This window comes from Globicephala melas, chromosome 2 (assembly GCF_963455315.2).
Source record: "Globicephala melas chromosome 2, mGloMel1.2, whole genome shotgun sequence".
Classification (NCBI taxonomy): domain Eukaryota; kingdom Metazoa; phylum Chordata; class Mammalia; order Artiodactyla; family Delphinidae; genus Globicephala; species Globicephala melas.
The window spans coordinates 17577362-17596090 of NC_083315.2; the positions used below are offsets into that span (position 1 = coordinate 17577362).

Genomic DNA, 18729 nt, shown 5'->3' on the forward strand with positions numbered 1-18729 from the left:
TTAGACTCAATAAGGTTTAAATTGTGAAATGAGGATTTATTAGTTTTTTTTTTTTTTTTAAATTGCAGCTTACAACTGACAGCTTTACTGAAAAGTAAATTAAATATTCCAGGTCTTAGATGTAAAAAAATACAAGAACATTTTCTGAAAGAACATTATTCCTAAATTCCAAGGTACTTTGGAGAAGTAAAAACAAACACAACAAATACCCAATCCCTTTAAAAACAGGCATGTGTGAATTTTTTTAATGAGCACATACATTAGAGACCTGCTATACAAGTCTCAACACACAAGACCTGCATCCTACACAATAATTTATTTAATCATAAGACAGACAACACAACCTCGAGTTTGCTTAACAAATACATTTAATTGAAGCATATAACTGCAATTTTCTAGATGATAAAATCTTTATAAAGCACCTTTATGAGAAATCCCTAAATATCCCAAGAGGCTATTTTAGAATTTTATAAAGTCAAATAACAATTCTATTTTAAAAATAGCACATGCAGGCTTTCCAGAGAAAAACAATAAGATGCCTGTTCATTAGGAACCTTGTACTTGAACACTTTCATGGGAAAGCTTCTGTACCTCCCCACCTCCCTAACCATGTCTAATTTGCATCTCAAAAGACAGATTTAAATGAAGACATCAATGGCCAAATACATAAATATTTAACAGAAGACACAATGCCTTTTAATTTCTTAAAAAAAAACTGATTGGAGTACAGAGTTTTGTTTTAAATCTTTTGATGATTTTTTTTTGTTACAAGCAACTGAGTTTAAGAAAGAGGAATGCATCGCATCATCAGAGTGGGAGCTTAGCCACTCCAAGGAGGGCAGTCCTGGAAGACTGGCCTGGCCTTCCTGCAGTATGGGCTGCTCCCAGGCCCTTCTGATCATCTCCACATATAAAAACCTTATCAAATTAAGCTTAATTCAAAGAAGACACCAAAATAAAAGAACTGCAATTTTCACTTTGTCGTTTTAACTGCAAAAAATGTTCTTCCATCCAACAGAACTCAGTCCCGAGTAGGGACAAATGTGTGGGACGCCCTCAACTCCATCCCTAAGAAAATAGGAAAGCCTTTACATCCATTAAAGAAAACTAGGTTGCAGCAAGATAACTCATACTGGGGATCAGCATAAAGTGATCCAGTCTCTTCCCAGAGTAACGTGGAGATATATGTCACAGGCCGAAGAATATCCTATATTCTGTGACCAGGCCATCGATTTCACTTTGTGGTCACTATCCTCACAAAATAATAAGTTAGGTGAATCATAAAGATTCATGCTGATCAATATTTATCAGAACTTCATTTACAAAGACACAAAAATTGGGAATTACCCCATATCTATAAACAATGTAATGTAGTATGCTCTTAAAAAGATATTCAAAGGATCATATATTGCTTTTACAATCAGAAAATAATAAGTGCTATTCAATAACAAAGAACTGGATATTGTCCAGTGAATATGCTTCATATTATACATTTGGCCTACTCTTCCTAGGAAAAGGTAAAATATTGGTTTCTTTTAAAAAACTAATACAATATCTGTGGGGCTTAATAAAATTTCAAGTTGTTATAAGTGTGCAATAGTGGGTCAAATCATGTCTTTCACATAAAGAAAACGTATCCCACCATCTCAACTAGAAACGGTGAAAAGCTCGCATAGATATGGCCCTAGTCCCCTCCAGCAAACCTAAACCTGGGTCCCAGTTAGTAAGTGGCATGATCTTATTATCCGATATTTCAGTCTTTATAAGCTTATTCTATTCTATCCCCAATTCCTGGCACAGAGCAGGCACTGGGTGAATAATTGGATGAATAAATCCATTTCTGAGTGAATGACTCAGAGTTTCCTTAAATCGGTTTAGAGATCTCATACGTATAGGCCATGTGGAAGCGGGCCTTTAAAGCTAAGGGCACAGCACAAGGCTGAAAGTAAAAGAAAGTTGATCGAGGTTACAATCACACATTGCAGAAAGGACTAACATCCGAAGGACACGTTAACACAGGACAATGAATAGTAAGACAGGGTCTAGCTTTCTTTGGAGAAGAGTGGCTGGAGTTTCAGGGTTCAGTTCCAGGTTCTGCTTTCATGCAGAACCACAGCTAATGTCCTCCAGGTTCCCATGTGGCTGATAGCACTGACCAGAGGATGAAGTAAGCCTGGATGTGACAGACCCAGAACGCGATGGCCTGCCTGACGCTGGGACTCATAGGTTTACTGTCCACCTCTTCCCAACACAGCCAGAGTATCAACTGCTTGAACCCCACACTCACAGGCAATCAGACCCTCTCATGTGCATAAGAGGGATGGACACCTTGCTTCTAAATTACTCTGCCACTACCTTGGCCTTGCAGCCATTAAGCACCTCATTTGGCTTCTCTGTATTTATTTCTTCATATATAAAATAAAGAGAATCATAAACGATACCTTAGGTCCCTTCCTATTCTAATGTAGCTTTCTAAGAGAATTAAACATAGAGAGAGAATTCACTTTAAAGTAGTCCTTGGTCAGTTCAGTAAGTTTTGCCAAATTGATAAACCCATGTAATGTACACCCCTCTCTGGATAAAGGGCATTGCCGTCACCTCATTAAATTCCTTCCTATTATTTCCCGCTCAATCCCAACCCGCCCAAAAGCAACCAATGATATTTTCATCCTAGAATAGTTTTTCCAGTTCTAGATTTTCATATAAATTAAATAATATTAATAATAATATAACATTAATAATAAATAATATAAAAATTAATAATCCCAATTGGTAATCAGTTTGTCCATTGCTATAAAAATTCCTGCTGGGATGATTAATGAGAGTTTATTAAATCAATAGGCCAATTTGAGAGAACTGATACTTCAGTGATACTGAGTCTGCTAATCATATATCACTCCACTAATTTAGGTCTATTTTATTTTTCAGTGACGTTTTATAGAATTACGAGTACAGAGATTACCTGTGTTGTTAAACTTATCCCTAAGTATTTTATGATTTTTGATATTTCGGTACATGATATTGATTTTTATTTTACTGTCAAATTGTCTATTCCTAGTACATACAAATAAAATGGATTTTGTACATTGGCCTACTGTCCTATGATCTTGCTAAATTCACTTACTTGTTCTAAAGTAATTGCCTTGTAGATTCCTTAGGGTTTTTTACGTAGAAATCATGTTATCTGGAAATAAAAAGTCTTATTTCTTCTTCTTAAAAAAAAAAAGTAGTCCTTGGTGACTAAATTCCTCAGCATGGGGGCTAAGAGAAAACTTACCTGGTCTTACTCTCTATTGGTACCAAGGCAGGCTTTATATGAAATCATGTCTAACAAAGATATAATGAAGTGACTGCAGACTAGGTTAAATTGCAGTAATTCCTACAAATACTAATTTCCTTGGAACATTTAGAATTATCATAATTCTCCTACACAAGTGACTTTCAATACCCATTTCCCAAAGTTCTCCTTCAAAGTCCTCAACAAATTTGTCCTTTGCAATGATACCAATGTTTCTGCCTCTTGCTTTATGTATTCTTTCCAATGGAAGAGATGCCAAAAAAGTTCATCCATCCTTCAGGAGCACAAAACAAAGGAAAGCCATTTCTTTTCTCTCTCTTTTTTAAAGAAATAATTACTGCTTATGGAATGTTTTTAAATAAGTAAGAGCATTAGAGCTAAGGAAGGTGAAGGAAATCCAGAATCACTGCTAAAATATTAATTCTGTTACCTTGCCTTGTTAGAACTTCAGTGTCTAACAGTAACTAAGTTAATTTTTTTCTTCTAAAAAGGCTCGACTCTCTGGGATTATTTCCCTCATCATTCAGTCCATGTTTAGGTGTCAGCCTTGGGTTGGACCCCAGTGATGGAGAGATGAACAAGGTCCCAGCCATCTCAGAATTTGCAGTTCCCACCAAAGAAAACCAGAGAGGAACCATGATGGTGTGACAGCTGCTGCCTGAAGGTGAGTACCCAGGGCTACGGAAAGGCTTTGGAGAGAGGATACTGAAATCTAAAGGCTGACTTTGCTAGAACAAGGAGCAGAACTGACTCACGTGGAAAATCCAGAGGTGAAAGGCAGCATCAGACATCTGAGAAATTTCAGGTCGTGTAAGGGACAGGCTGGTGGACACAGGGGCTGGTTTGTGCACGTCCTAGTGGCCACGTGATGGAGACTGGCACCCATCCTGGAAAGGAAGGAAAGCTCCCGAAGAGATTTCGGCCGGAAGTGACACGATCAGTTTGTTTTGTGGGAAGATGTGCCTTACTGCCGTGTAGACAAAATGGGTTGAGAGAGAAGTCCTTCAGGGAGCTGCAGCAGAGAGCCCGGTGAGAGGATGGGGTAAGGGCAGGGGGATGGAGAGGAGTGAGGGAGGAGAGAGATTCCAGAGGAGGAGGCAACAGAGACAGGAAAGGCATTTGAGAGGTCAGAGACGCCCCAGATTGCCAGCTTCTACAAGTAAAGAAACAGTGGAGCTATCTCGGGGGGAAGGAGGACAAGGTAGATGAAGAACTGAGGGAGGAATGGGTTTTGGTGGAAAAAGCATAGGTGCCTGAGAGACATACCAGTGGACATCTCCATGGGTGGCTGGACAGAGGGATCTGGAACTAGAGTAGAGTCCTGAGCTGAAAACAGGACCATGGGATTCATCATAAGGAAAGTGGTACCTGAAGACCAAGGAATTAAGGTCTCCCAGGGAGCATGTGAGGAAGAAGACACAGCCCAGAGAACGCCTTGAGGAATACTAACCAAAAAAGGAACAGGCAGAAGGGAGCAAGCTTAAAGGAGACAGAGGGCCAGAGAGAAGCAGGAGAAAAACGGAGAGAGCTGGCAGGAAAGGATTCAAGAACGAGGCAGTGTTCACAGACTCCTGAGAAGTCAAGTGGAAGGGACTGAGAAGCATCTTCTAGAACATGTCTCAAATGTGCTGTATGGGGACAAAGACCAGGGAAGTGCAAGGGAAGATGGTATTTCGTGCCGAGAGCTGCCAATTTCGAAGAAAACATACTAAGATAACAGACAGCACTTCCCACATATAGAAGAGGGCAAGGGAAGAGGTGACAAAGCACAAAAGATGTTCTTCTGCGAATTTTCATCTTCTCTAGCTTGAAAATAAGTATGCAAACCCTTGATTTAAAGATGAGTTAGTAAAATATAATTCTGTGATATTGTCAAAGGCTGGACCACACGGCTGACAGATGGACCCAGGAGGAGAGAACTCATTATTCTGGCCTGAGGTTCATCCGTGACAAGACACCCTATGCTTATATCAATATTTACGGTAATATAACTTACACGTACCCTTCCAGTAATTCAGGGAGATGTTTCTGTAAAGGTAATATATAAGTACAACGGCAGCAAAGTCATGTCTTAAGACTTATGGGAAGCTGAAATGAGCTCTTCTGTCTTCACAGAATCCTTCAGTTAAACCCTGTCAGTACAAAAGGCACCCTATGCTTATATCAATATTTACGGTAACATAACTTACACGTACCCTTCCAGTAATTCAGGGAGATGTTTCTGCAAAGGTAATATATAAGTACAACGGCAGCAAAGTCATGTCTTAAGACTTATGGGAAGCTGAAATGAGCTTTTCTGTCTTCACAGAATCCTTCAGTTAAACCCTGTCAGTACAAAAGGCTTTTCGCTGGTATTACAAAGACAGCACAGCACTCGTGATAAGATTTTTTTTGACATAATTGCTTTATAAGCTTACTCTATCCTAAGAAATAGTAATAACCAGCAATGTATGAAAATGATACCGTAAAGAATATTGAATATTAAAGTCTATTACTGCCTCTGTTCCCTTACTTAAATCATTTTCATTCACATAAATTCATATGCAGAAGTGAATGAGACAGAGATATTGCAGTGGGATTCCAATTCCGTGTGTTTTATAGGGCAACAGGGGATCAAATCAGTGCTTTTATCAAAACGTTTCCAGGTTGGTATAGGTTTGTTTGGGGAACCACCTGAGCCAGACAAAAACACGTCTGGATTCAGGATGCTGCCCTTCAGTCCGTTTCTTACATTTTAAGTCCCCCTATAACATTTCAATGTTTCTCTCTAAAGGAAAACTTTGAGAAATTTTAGTTTGTTTTTAAAGAGACTAAGAATATGATCTATGGTCCAGGAGAACGTCCAGAGAGGGAACTCCATCTGTCTGTATTCACCACCTTATCCCCAGGATCTAACTTATTTTCTGAATGTAGTAGATGCTCAGTGAACATCTGTCACACGAATACAGTCTTAGGGTATATGAAATTATTCCACTTTTGAAAAAGACCTAATAAAGAACACTGTGTCTTGGGAACTTACTGTGGAGAATTTTTCACATAGGTCTTTGGAGGACTTACATTAAAAACATCAGTTGGGCTTCCCTGGTGGCGCAGTGGTTGAGAATCCGCCTGCCAATGCAGGGGACACGGGTTCGAGCCCTGGTCTGGGAAGATCCCACATACCGCGGAGCAGCTAAGCCCGTGTGCCACAACTACTGAGCCTGTGCGTCTGGAGCCTGTGCTCCGCAACGGGAGAGGCTGCGACAATGAGAGGCCCGCAAACCGCGATGAAGAGTGGCCCCCGCTCGCCGCAACTAGAGAAAGCCCTCGCACAGAAACGAAGACCCAACACAGCCAAATAAATAAATAAATAAATAAAATTTATAAAAAAACAAAAAACATCAGTTAATGATTTGGAAACCAATAAGAATTATCATTCAAGAAAGCCAATCCCATAGCCTACCCTGAGGGATTAGCATTTATATTTATAATAAGAAAGTAAATGTTTTACTTCCCACAGTTTTCCACTCTGAGGTTTTTAGTTAAGGTGACACTGTTCTCTTGTTGTTGTGGAAACTAATTTGTTAATTAGCATTAAGCCACTCTCCATTTGGAAAAATAAAAACAAGTGTAAAAATAAGTCTACGGTCAGTAAACTTTCAAAAATTGGTCACCTCTCCACCGACTACCCACTGAGCGCAAGGGTATGTGGCAAAATCCTATTGTATTAAAGGATCGGATAAGCCATCATTGGTGGCTTGCTTTATATATTAAACACAGATTTTAAAATTAAGAAAAACACCTAAGCAGTTTGGATATACTTTCCAGTTTGTACCATTTGCTAATCATTTTCTCTTAGTTGATTTAAAAATGTGAGGAGTTGAGCATCAATAAAAACAAAAACGACAAACGTTATACTTTCAGCAAGCAGGTCGCACCTGTTTCCTAGAGGTGGCACATACGTTATAAAAATTCTTTGAAAACACTCTTTTTCAGGTTCTAATATTAATTAACAAATCTGTATGTAATTCCCTTTACATTCTCAAATGCCCCGCTATGCAAGTCTACTTGGTATGTTTTTACTATTTGGGAAGACAGATGATCACACCCTTTGGGAGAGGGAACCTTCCCACCCATTGCCTAATTGCAGACGGCAGCACATGTGCAGAACCCACTGTGGCTTTATGCAGGAGATACCACTGAAAAGGCAGCCCCTCCGGAGGAAAATACTCACCCTACAGTGAAGGAGAAAGGGGGCCGGGGGTAGGAAGGGGGGCTTACACTCTGACAATGTCACAAGAGAAACAGACCCTCCCCTGGGAGGGGCTTTACAAGAGGCACCCGTTTTAGATGAGCAAGGGAACGAGCAATCACTTCAATGTTTCTCCCTCCTGGTTCAACACCGCTGAACAGAAGCGAAAGTGCGGGCTCTGAGCAGGAAGGCGTGGCCCTGTTTCTTGAACCCAGCTAAAGGTGCCTTCGAGATCCCAGTGTTATCTGTTGAAGTGGCAATAGAAATATTACTGCACACTTAGGGATATTTTGATCACAGAATTAAGAAAACAAATCACAATCCACTGACGGTACAATAAACTCTAGCCAGCAAAGATAATTGAGTCTTTCAAGGTAAAGCCCCTGGACCTGCTGTTCTTGGCCCAATGTTAGGGAAGAACTTGGTCCTACGACCATTTCAGATGCCTCTTGTCTTTCTCATTCTTTACCTCGGTGCCTTTGGTTATTCTCCTCGCCACAATAAGCTGGATCATTCCTCGCTTGTTCCCTTCGGTGGACATGGACCTCCGGAGGGTTTCCATGGCATCCTGGTTTGTCTTGCCCAACAGGGATTCTCCATTCACTGCTATCAGTTGATCGTTCACCCGAAGCCTCCCATCCTGGGAAGGAGGCAGGTTAAAAATAAGTGCCATTAAATAGCCTGTGATAAAAGAAGCTGCTTTTCCCTTTCGTTAAATAAATAAATAAAAACAGAGCAAAAAGAAAAGGGCTTTAATACTAATGGATTATGCCCAACTGAACACCAGCAGAATAATGTGTAAGCGGCCCTTGCAGCCTGTGTCTACTTCAATCATTGATACATTTGTAAATCAAGTCATTATCATAATCTGTTTACCAAAATAGCATACTAATTCATAGGACACAAAGTGATTATTTTCCTGCTTCCAGAGACACCCAGAGAGGTTATTCACAACATGCAAAAGCTCCAGGCTATTAGGCAATTGCAGAGAAGTGCACCCTTCACAGAGAGCCAGGAAATTTTCCCTAGACTGGGAAACAGGAGAAGTGACCCATGGGAGGGGATGGGAGGGGAGGGGAAGAGAGTGACCTTTCCGGTAGGTTAGCTCTGCGCCAGAACCTGAGCTAAGTCTTTGCAGAGATAACCTCCATTTCACCCTAATGACCATGGGCTGTGAATTCTGTGAGACCCAAAACGGGGAGTCGAAGATATGAATTCCTCTCGGTGAGAGATCACTGAGATTGCACTAGTTGTTTGATCATGGATGGGGTATTAGGAAGAAAACAGAAAACATTTAAGTGTTACAGGGTATCAGAATACGCTACCCCAAAACACGCCACTTTGGCATGGGGATTATTTTAGCAGAAGGCAACTGAGAAATGGCAGACACAGGAAGGGGGACCTGTCCTCCCTGCGTCTGGCTGAATGTGGGCATAAGGTTCTCCTTGTGAAGGTGCCCCCTCTCTTCTCCAAAACCTGGAAGGGGAGAATGACCCTCACCACCAGAGACAGAGGTGCACTGAGATGAGCCTACAAAATAAGCCTTTTCTACCATCGGTTTCCTTCATTCATTTACCATCCCACCATTTACCACACCTGGAAGTCCGAACCCTCTTTCTTTGTCTAATCCCTACTCCACAATTTATCAGCATTTGCTAAAATGGTATATAAGCTTCCAAGTCTAACTGCTTCTTTAGGTTTTCACTTTTCCTGTGGAGCCCCCATCCATCAGATTTGTAAACATTTTCTCCTGTTAACCTGTCTTTTATCAGTTTAATTCACAGGTCACAGGAACAGGATCTAAGAGGGTAGAGGAAAGAATTCGCCCTTACTGCTTCCATGTTTCCAAAATAAGAATAGGGTTGTAATTAAACATTTTTGTGGATGAGCATAAGCTTGATAATGTTGACATCTGCTTACTTTAGATGCTGCTCCTCCATTAATAATGGACTTGACGAAGATTCCTAAATCGGCGTGGTTCTCCTTTGACCGGTTACCTTTGACACTGACGCCAAGACCAGCAGATCCTGAATCATTCAGCGGAACTTCAAACGTCAAAAATTCCCTGGTGCCATCAGGTGTGAGAACAGTATCCTCATCTTCTGCTTTCTAACAGGAAACAAAATTGCGCATCATATTCCAATGTTTCTTTCTGTTATTTTTAAGGACTGCTAATGAGCAGTTCTTTAATCATAACAGGCACAGTATCTCCACCAAAGTTCCACAACAAGATCCATGATAACAGCGCATCTGCATCCCCTCCAGATGATTCCTGGAACCAGCTGCTAATATTTTTATGCGGTACTTGTTTCAATATTGAAACAAGCCTAAACCAGATTCTGAGAAATATAGGGAAAAAAATGTAGCAGGACTAAAGTCATGCAGACTCAGAGTTTTGGTTTGTTTTTTTGTTTTTTGTGGGTTTTTAAAAAATCTCTTTATATATTCTAAACCACAGGAGAAAAACAGTAACAGCAGGAAATAAAAATAAATAAATATAACTCATTTGTCCCTTTGTTTTTCACTAGAATTTTCAATGTTATTAATAGTTTAATGTTCACTAAGGGTGCATCATTTTATTCACAAACAGTAACAAATCCTGACGATACAAAGTCAGCACAAAAAACGGTATTCATTTTCAGAGAGTCACTAGAGAGTTTTAACCTTCGACATCTGTGAGATGAAGTAGAGATAAACAACATTAGAGAAGTTTTTTTCCACAGTACTGTACGATACATCTACAGCTGGGGATATTATTCAAGCAATATTGTTTAATTAAAGAGTTGTACATGCCGGCTTTGACTTCGTAATTGTAGCCATCGAGTGCATAAGGAGACTGTTGCAGAACCCGACGCATTTGAGATACACGAACTTTTGCTCAGCTCCCCTAAAACAGCAGGGAGGAAATGAATGCTTCAAGTATAACCTGATGAAAGGCAGTGAGATGACATATAAAATGTCGGACACCGGAAGAGGAAGCCATCTGCCTTCTGTCATCCTCTTTAGGGACCCCAGCTCTACACTGGCCATCTCCAAATAGATGAGGCCAGAGTTCTTTATCAAATTCAGCATTTCATTTTATGTCGCATAACAGACATGTGGCACAAGCTCTTTGAATCACAACTAAATGACTCATCTAGTCCTACAACTTTTCCTCCTTCTCTTTTTGTAATTTTGGAATATTTCTCCAGCATCCACCTATTCATTCAAGCTAGCAATATTAAATTACACTTGAAGAATGGTTCAACATCTAATGGTTCAACATCTAACGGTACATAATTAGGCTGGAATATAACGCATCCTTTAAAGATTGCACTTTTAAAGAATGTTCAATTACACACATGAAAGCCTATTGCAGAGCAATGGAAATGTAGGTAGACTTCAGTTTTTTTCTTTGTCTCTCAACACATTTTTAAAATTTTTCTAATAATTATCTAATTAACATAATAATGATAAAATAATTTTAAATATTATTTTTAATAATAATTTGGAGATTTAACATGCAATCTCAGATATCTCAATTAGATGAAATAATTTTTGGAAGTACAGAGTGTATCAGTAAGAGATTTTTTTTAAAGATTATCATAATACAAAAGATATGTTATTTTTAAATCTCCAAATCCATAATAACATGATTTTTTAAAGTTCCTAATTTACTAATATTCATTGTTAACATTCTTTGTGCCATCTCAAAAGATAGCCTCATAGTTATCAGGACAAGGTGTGTTTAAAAAAAAAATCATTAATATGTTAAAAACAGGAAAACTATATATATAATAAAGAATATTACAGAAAGAACAACTTGAAAAGATACAAAGGGATAGTATGTTAACTATACAAAGTAAATACATTTCAGTATCAAAATAAAGTCTATACCTGCCCATTATAAAAGCCTTTTTACACTTAAAATATTCCTAGAGAATAATTACAGGTCAAATAAAATCAATGGATTTGGGAGAAATAAACATTAGATACTCACATCAAACATTAACATCATATTTACTATGCATCACATTTACTATGACATATTTACTATTGACATCATATTTACTATACTATCTTTATATACTTGTTTTGCTCTTAAAATTTTATTTTCATCCATACGGTTCAAAACGATTCAAGAGTAGTAAATAAAGACCTTGTGTGAACGAATACAGCTACTTCAATATAAAATCTGTTTCTGATGTTTGAAATACAAAATAGTACCAAAACACACTACAGCCCCTCCTACTTTAAATTCAGAAGTAACTGAAAGATAAAATTCACTCTGTGAATCAGAATCAGTATTTATATTCCTGGGAAAGTTGCACTTGAAAAGACACGGAAACCAAAGATAGTCCTTAACTGGGCACATTTAGATCTGATCATTCAGTACGTTTATTTGCCTCAAATCTGGAAGGTTCTCAATTGTCACTTACTGATTTATATCGTTTGGCTTTTTAACGTTTACTGATTTTGACATTTCCATAACGTTTCACAAAGGCTTAAAATTCTCATTTTTCTTCTACTTGAAAAATCAAGATAAGGAGCTGACTGAATATATGAAGAGAAATTTTAATCAAGTTCGAGTCACTTCCTGACGTGCCCTGCTCTGAACCTGTCTTAAAGGAGACTGTATTCTGCATGGGAAAGTTTCATTTCTTATGAAAACTGCAGATGGGAATAATATTCTTTTTCAGCTTTCTTATCAAGTCTTAAGTCATTATTATCATTAAAAACATTTAAGTGAAAGATTGTACTTTTCCTTTGATATTGCATTATCAATCTATTTGGCTCTTGACATAAGACTGAAATTAATTCCAACTTTGAGAACTTAATTCTCTGGCAGCAAAATGTTTAAAAAAATTTGCTCTTTAAAAACCATTTTTAAGGCTACTTTATAGAGAATTTTCCCAAAATCTTACTAGTATGGGGATCTCTTCATTCTGATATAAAGGAGAAGCTAATTTTCTATCACCTTCGATTCTTACTCCATCCAGATTCTGTACTCTCTCAACCGTTTCTTGAGTCAAGTTCTTTCTAAGGAAACATGATGAATATTTTGTTTCCCTTTAACTTGCTCCTCAAGCCATTTGGACATGAATGTCACTCAAGTGCACATTATGTCCCTCATGTACAGACATGTATGTACCCCAAGTGATTTTCTATCAGTGCAACCTGTCATGTTTTCCCTTGGCCATTACTCCATTGGCATTTTTGCCTTCTAATATCCAGAAAAACAGGGCATTTTTGCTAAGCATATTAGAAGCAGGGAACCTACTGCATGGGCAGTATGAAAGCTGTTTACTTTCCCGCTATCCTCAGAACAGCAGAAAAGATACACACATATCTGCAGCGAGACAGAAAAACAGCCACAAATGATCAGCACTAAAGCCCAGTTTTCCCTCCTCTCCAAACAAGCCCCAACTGCTAAGAGGAGACAGCTGGCCCATAGGCCACTCTAAGTCTCGGTTAATCTGCAAAATGGGTAACAAGGAAGTAAGAGCTGATTATATTACACGGCCAAAACATAATCGTTGGGCAGAGATTAGTGCTGGGATGGGGATGACGGGCTAGGAAGGAAAACCTTATGATGGATCATAAAAAAGCAATTATGCCATCATATTCTCACACTTAACACCTGTTTTCATAAAAGTTAAAGAGAAAATACACTTATTCTATATCTAGAGATTAAATAATATACAGGTAGAGCAGACAATTGATAACAACCATTTACGGTTTTAATCAAGAGGAGGATTTTTTTAAATAGAGAAGTTATCGTGTTTATTTTTTTGCATAAAGGACTAACCCTCCAGTTTCTTTAAGCTATATATTTTCATTTATCCCATATGTGAGATGAATGTTTATGCATGATATTTATGTTGATATTTTAATTATTCTTATTAGCAAAGTTAAAATGTCACATCTGGCTTTATTGTGCTCTTTTCTGATTTAAACAATAGACGTAAAATAAATAACAAGAATTTTAAAATGTTTCGCTTGATGCTACAAATTTTGAGGAAAAAAACCCCAGGTTTTGTACAGTTGTTAATCTGTAATGTGAAGCCAGAAAAATCCTTAATCAAAGAAATGTCACACAAACCCAAATTGAGGGACATTCTCAAAGTAATTTGCTCTTCAAAAATGAAAAGAAGGGCTTCCCTGGTGGCGCAGAGGTTGAGAGTCCGTCTGCCGATGCAGGGGACACGGGTTCGTGCCCCGGTTCGGGAAGATCCCACATGCCGCGGAGCGGCTGGGCCCGTGAGCCATGGCCACTGAGCCTGCGCGTCCGGAGCCTGTGCTCCGCAATGGGAGAGGCCACAGCAGTGAGGGGCCTGCATACCACAAAAAAAAAAAAGAAAATGAAAAGCAAAGGTAAACTGAAGAAATGTTCCAGATTAAAGACGACTAACGAGGCATGACAACTAGATGCCAGGTGTGATCCAAAGGATTTGTTTCTTATGTATTCGTTCATTCGTTCACATCTGCACACCATGAAGGACACTAACTGAGACAACGGGTAATACAACACTGTTAAGTCAATGTTAATTTCATGGCTTTGGTAACTAAACATGATTACATAAGAAAATGTCCTTGCTCTTATTAAAGATAAAACTACCATATGATCTAGTACACACACTAAAGATTTACAGATAAAGGGGAGTTACATCTACAATTTATCTCAATTCTGAAAAAACTTATATAGTAGGAAGGAAAGGAGGAAAAATTACAGGGAGGGGAAAGGGAGGAATGGAAGAAAATTACATATCAAATGTGGCAAAATATTAACAATTGGGGAATGTGGGAGAAGGGTATACTGGAGTTCCTTAGGCTATTCTTAAAACTTTTCTGACAGCATGATGTTTTAGAATAAAAATTGCATGTAGTAATTAACCCAGAATAGTTTTGCTATATCTAAAACAGCTCTTATTTTAAAAACAGACATTACTACCAACATAATCTTTAAAATAACTTGAGTTCAATAACAAAAAAAAACATAGAATAAATTTTAAAGATATTAATTTTTACCACTATACAACAAAAGGAGGACAATAAAGAATAACTAAGATATGTTCCCCAAAGGAAAATACACCAAACATTAGGAAATCCTTAACTTATTATAGAAGTAGGGAATTTCAAATGAATCCCCTAAAAACTGATAAGAGATTCACTATACAAAATCATTACTATTCTTGTAAGATCATAAAAATATTATTCTATCCCAATCTTGGAATAAGATTGTTTTAAACTAAGTTTGAGTCATTTGGATTGAAAAGTATTTCATTGAATCATGACTTTAAAACAGGTTTGAATATTTAAAGCACTAGAAACAGAACACATTTTATAAAATTCTTTGTGATAATAGCAACATTAGATGCTCAAAACCAAACTATTAAGGTCAGCATATGATTAGCGTTTGACAGTATAAATCTTCAACAAAAACTCAAATTAGAGAATTTTGTACTCTTTCATCTGTGTTACCTAGGATATTGAAATTAATTTACATTATAGGCCTAAAGAAATGTCTGATGATCAGTTTATCCCAAATAACTTATACAAAGTTTTGGATGAAGATGTAACAACCCGTAATTCAGTCCCCCACTTGGGGCTCCCTATTTGCTTTGTCTGATTTGACTATTTTTCCCAGCTTTGTTGAGGTATATTTGACATATAACACTGCAAATTTAGGGTGCACAGAGTGTTGATCTGGTACATTTATATGTTGCAAAATGATTACCATCACAGCTTAGCTAATACACCTCCATCACACCACAAAAGTACCCTTTCTTTTCTGTGGCAAGAACATTTAAGATCTACTCTCCTAACAACTTTTGAGTACATGACACAGTATTATTAACTATAATCACCATGCTCTACATTAGATCCCCAGAACTTACTCATCTTATAACTAGAAGTTTATACTCTTTGACCAACATCTAATACATTTATTTATTTTATTTTTGGCTGCGTTGGGTCTTCATTGCTGCGCGCAGGCTTTCTCTAGTTGTGGTGAGCAGGGGCTACCCTTCGTTGTGGTGCACAGGTTTCTCATTGCAGTGGCTTCTCTTGTTGCAGAGCACAGGCTCTAGGCACGTGGGCTCAATAGTTGCGGCTCGTGGGCTCCAGAGCACAGGCTCGGTAGTTGTGGCGCACAGGCTTAGTTGCTCCGTGGCATGTGGGATCTTCCCGGACCAGGGCTCGAACCCATGTCCCCTGCATTGGCAGGCGGATTCTTAACCACTGCGCCACGAGGGAAATCTCAACATCTCCTTTTTTCCCTCACTCTCCTGGTCCTCGCTACCACCATTCTTGTCTCTGTTTCTATGAGTTTGGCTTTTTTAGATTCCACATATAAGTGATATACAATATATATATATATAACATGTATGTGTGTGTGTACACACACACACATATATATGTATACACACACACACACATACACACACATACATCGTTATCCATTCATCCACTGGTGGACATTTAGGTTGTTTCCACATCTTGGCTATTGTAAAAAGTGCTGCTGCAATGAACACAGGAGTGCAGATATCTCTTCAAGATCCAGATTTCTTTTCCTCTGAATGAATACCCAGAAGTGGCATTGCTAGATCATATGGTAGTTTTATCTTTACTTTGTTGAGATAACTCCACACTGTTTTCCACAGTGGCTGCACCAACTTACATTCCCACGAATAGCGCACAAGGGTTCCCTTTTCTCCACATCCTCTCAACTTGTTATCTCCTGTCCTTCTGATGATCATTCTAATAGATGTGAGGTGGTATCTCATTGTGGTTTTGATTTACATTTCCCTGTGGATTAGTGATGTTGAGCACCTTTTAACGTACCTGTTGTCCATCAGTATGTCCTCTTTGGAAAAATGTCTATTCAGTTCTTCTGCCCATTTTCTAATCAGACTGTTTATCTTTTTGCTATTGAGTTGTGAGTTCTTTATATGTTTTGGATATTAATCCATTATCAGATATATGATTTGTAAATATGTTCTACTATTCCAGAGGTTGTCTTTTCATTTCATTGGTTTCCTTTGCTGCGCAGAAGTCTTTATATTTGATGTAGTCTAATTTGTTTATTTTTACTTTTGGTGTCAAGTCCAAAAATTCATCACCAAGACCAATGTCAATGTGCTTACCCCATATATTTTCTTCTAGGAGTTTTATGGTTTGGGGTCTTACATTCAAATCTTTAATCCATTTTGAGTTGGTTTTTGTACACAGTGTACAATAGAAGACCAGCTTCATTCTTTTTCATGTGACAGTCCAGTGTTCCCATCACCATTTATTGAAGAGACTACCCTTTCCCTATTGCATATTCTTGGCTTCTCTGTCATAAATCAATCAACCATATATGTGTGGGTTTATTTCTGGGGTCTCTATTCTGTTTTATATGTCTGTTTTTATGCCAGTATCAAACTGTTTTGATTACTATAGCTTTGTAATATAGACAAATCAGGAATTGTGATGCCTCCAAGTTTTGTTCTTTCTTAAGATTGTTTTGGCTATTAGAGATCCAATAGATTCAATATGGTTTCAGTGAATTTTAGGGATGTTTTTTCCTATTTCTGTGAAAAATGCCATCAGCATTTTGACAGGGATTGCACTGAATCTGTAGATGGCTTTGGGTAATATGGACATTTTAACAATATTAATTCTTCCAATCTGTGAGTATGGAATATATTTCCATTTATTTTTGTCTTTTTCAATTTCTTTCATCAGTGTCTTACAACATTCAGTGTGCAGGTCTTTTATCTCCTTGGTTAAATTTATTCCTAAGTATTTTATTCTTCTTGGTCCTACCGTAAATGGGACTGTTTTCTTAATTCCTTCAACTGTTTTCTTAATTTACAGTGGGGTCAACATGGTAGGCTTTACTTGATATACCACAACCATTAGTTTAATAAGTCTATGACCATGCTTATTGACTAGCTCATTAAATTTCCAAATCAAGATTATAACCTGTCTGAAGTTAGCTTATCAAGATGCTCCCTGATCTTCAGGGAGGGTCCCCAAATCTCCTCAATGTATCCTTGCAGTTTCTACAGGGAGATCTCACTAACTCTTAGAATGAATGCTGAATTCTTGACATTTAAGCATGTTTTATGTCTTATCCGTATGGTCTAGTATCATCTCTGAACACTATTATTTTCTAAAGCCCTACTTCTATCCAGTAGTCTGAATATGTTTTATGTACAATTATATTCTTACATGGATCTTACCAAAGAGTTCTTGGGGGCCTTCCTAAGCAGGTCTGCATAGCTCTTTGAAGCCCAAAGAAGAAACTGGCACTTTGGTAAGTCCAGGCCTGATAGCCTGTAGGTAAATTCACTACTTCATTGTGATGGTTACTTTTGTGTCCACTTGGAAAGTGTTTTTGGATGAGATTACCATTTACATTTGTGAACTCTGAATAAAACAGATTGCCCTCCACAATGTGACTGGGTCTCATCCAATCAGAAAACAGAACAGAAAGACAGGTCTTCCTGAGCAAGGGGGAATCCTCCGGCAGACTGAGTCTGGACTTCATCGGCACCATGGACTCTGCTAGGTCTTTGCCTGCTAGCCCACACCGCAGATTTGGACTTTCCAGCCTTCATAATCACACAAACCAATTCCTTAAAATAAACCTCTGTCTCTATATCTACGCATCCCATTGGTCCTGTTTCTTTGGAGAACCCTGACTAATACACGCATGTATTGTCTTGTCCAACCTGGACATCCACAGGAATAAACTATCAAGTGAATGAACTTTTCAAAGGCAAAGGAGTTTGTTCAGGACATGGAATAAGTGAGCTTGAGCCTCTGCTAAATAATTCAGCTTTCTGTCCAATTTTGAATGGACAGATAACCTAAAACTCAGTAGGGTTTCTAGTTGCCCGCTCTCACTAATTAATACAATATTTAGAAGATGTACAAGAAACCTGCTTCTCAGATATTTGAAAGGTCTACCAACTATTGGTACAGCCCTACTCATCTACCTAAATGACCTTTTTAAAAATTTCTCGGACTTAATCAGTTCTGGGAGTCATTGTGATAATCAACTAACAAACAAACTAATTGAGCTTGAGGACATTCCATTCTCAAAGTGCTTACAATCACAGAAAGTTTAAGTAGTATCAGAGAATTTTGCGACTTGAATAAATTTAATGATTTGCCATCAAAAGACAGAGAGAAGCAGAGATCCTGGAATTCAAGTTTTTAATTATAATTT

General features: G+C 38.1%; 1 protein-coding gene across 21 annotated transcripts in view; it reads right to left on the bottom strand.

Moving 5' to 3' along the window:
* The window catches only part of PARD3 (par-3 family cell polarity regulator), a 639757-nt gene that overhangs the window by 246880 nt on the left and 374148 nt on the right, over nucleotides 1–18729 (bottom strand). For all 21 annotated transcript variants that reach the window (XM_060293163.2, XM_060293165.2, XM_060293169.2 and 18 more), the window contains 2 exons: nucleotides 9450–9638; nucleotides 7999–8169 (listed from right to left, as the gene is read on the bottom strand). In XM_060293163.2, the coding sequence (XP_060149146.1) occupies nucleotides 7999–8169; nucleotides 9450–9638 (360 nt within the window). The remainder of the gene's footprint in view (nucleotides 1–7998; nucleotides 8170–9449; nucleotides 9639–18729) is intronic.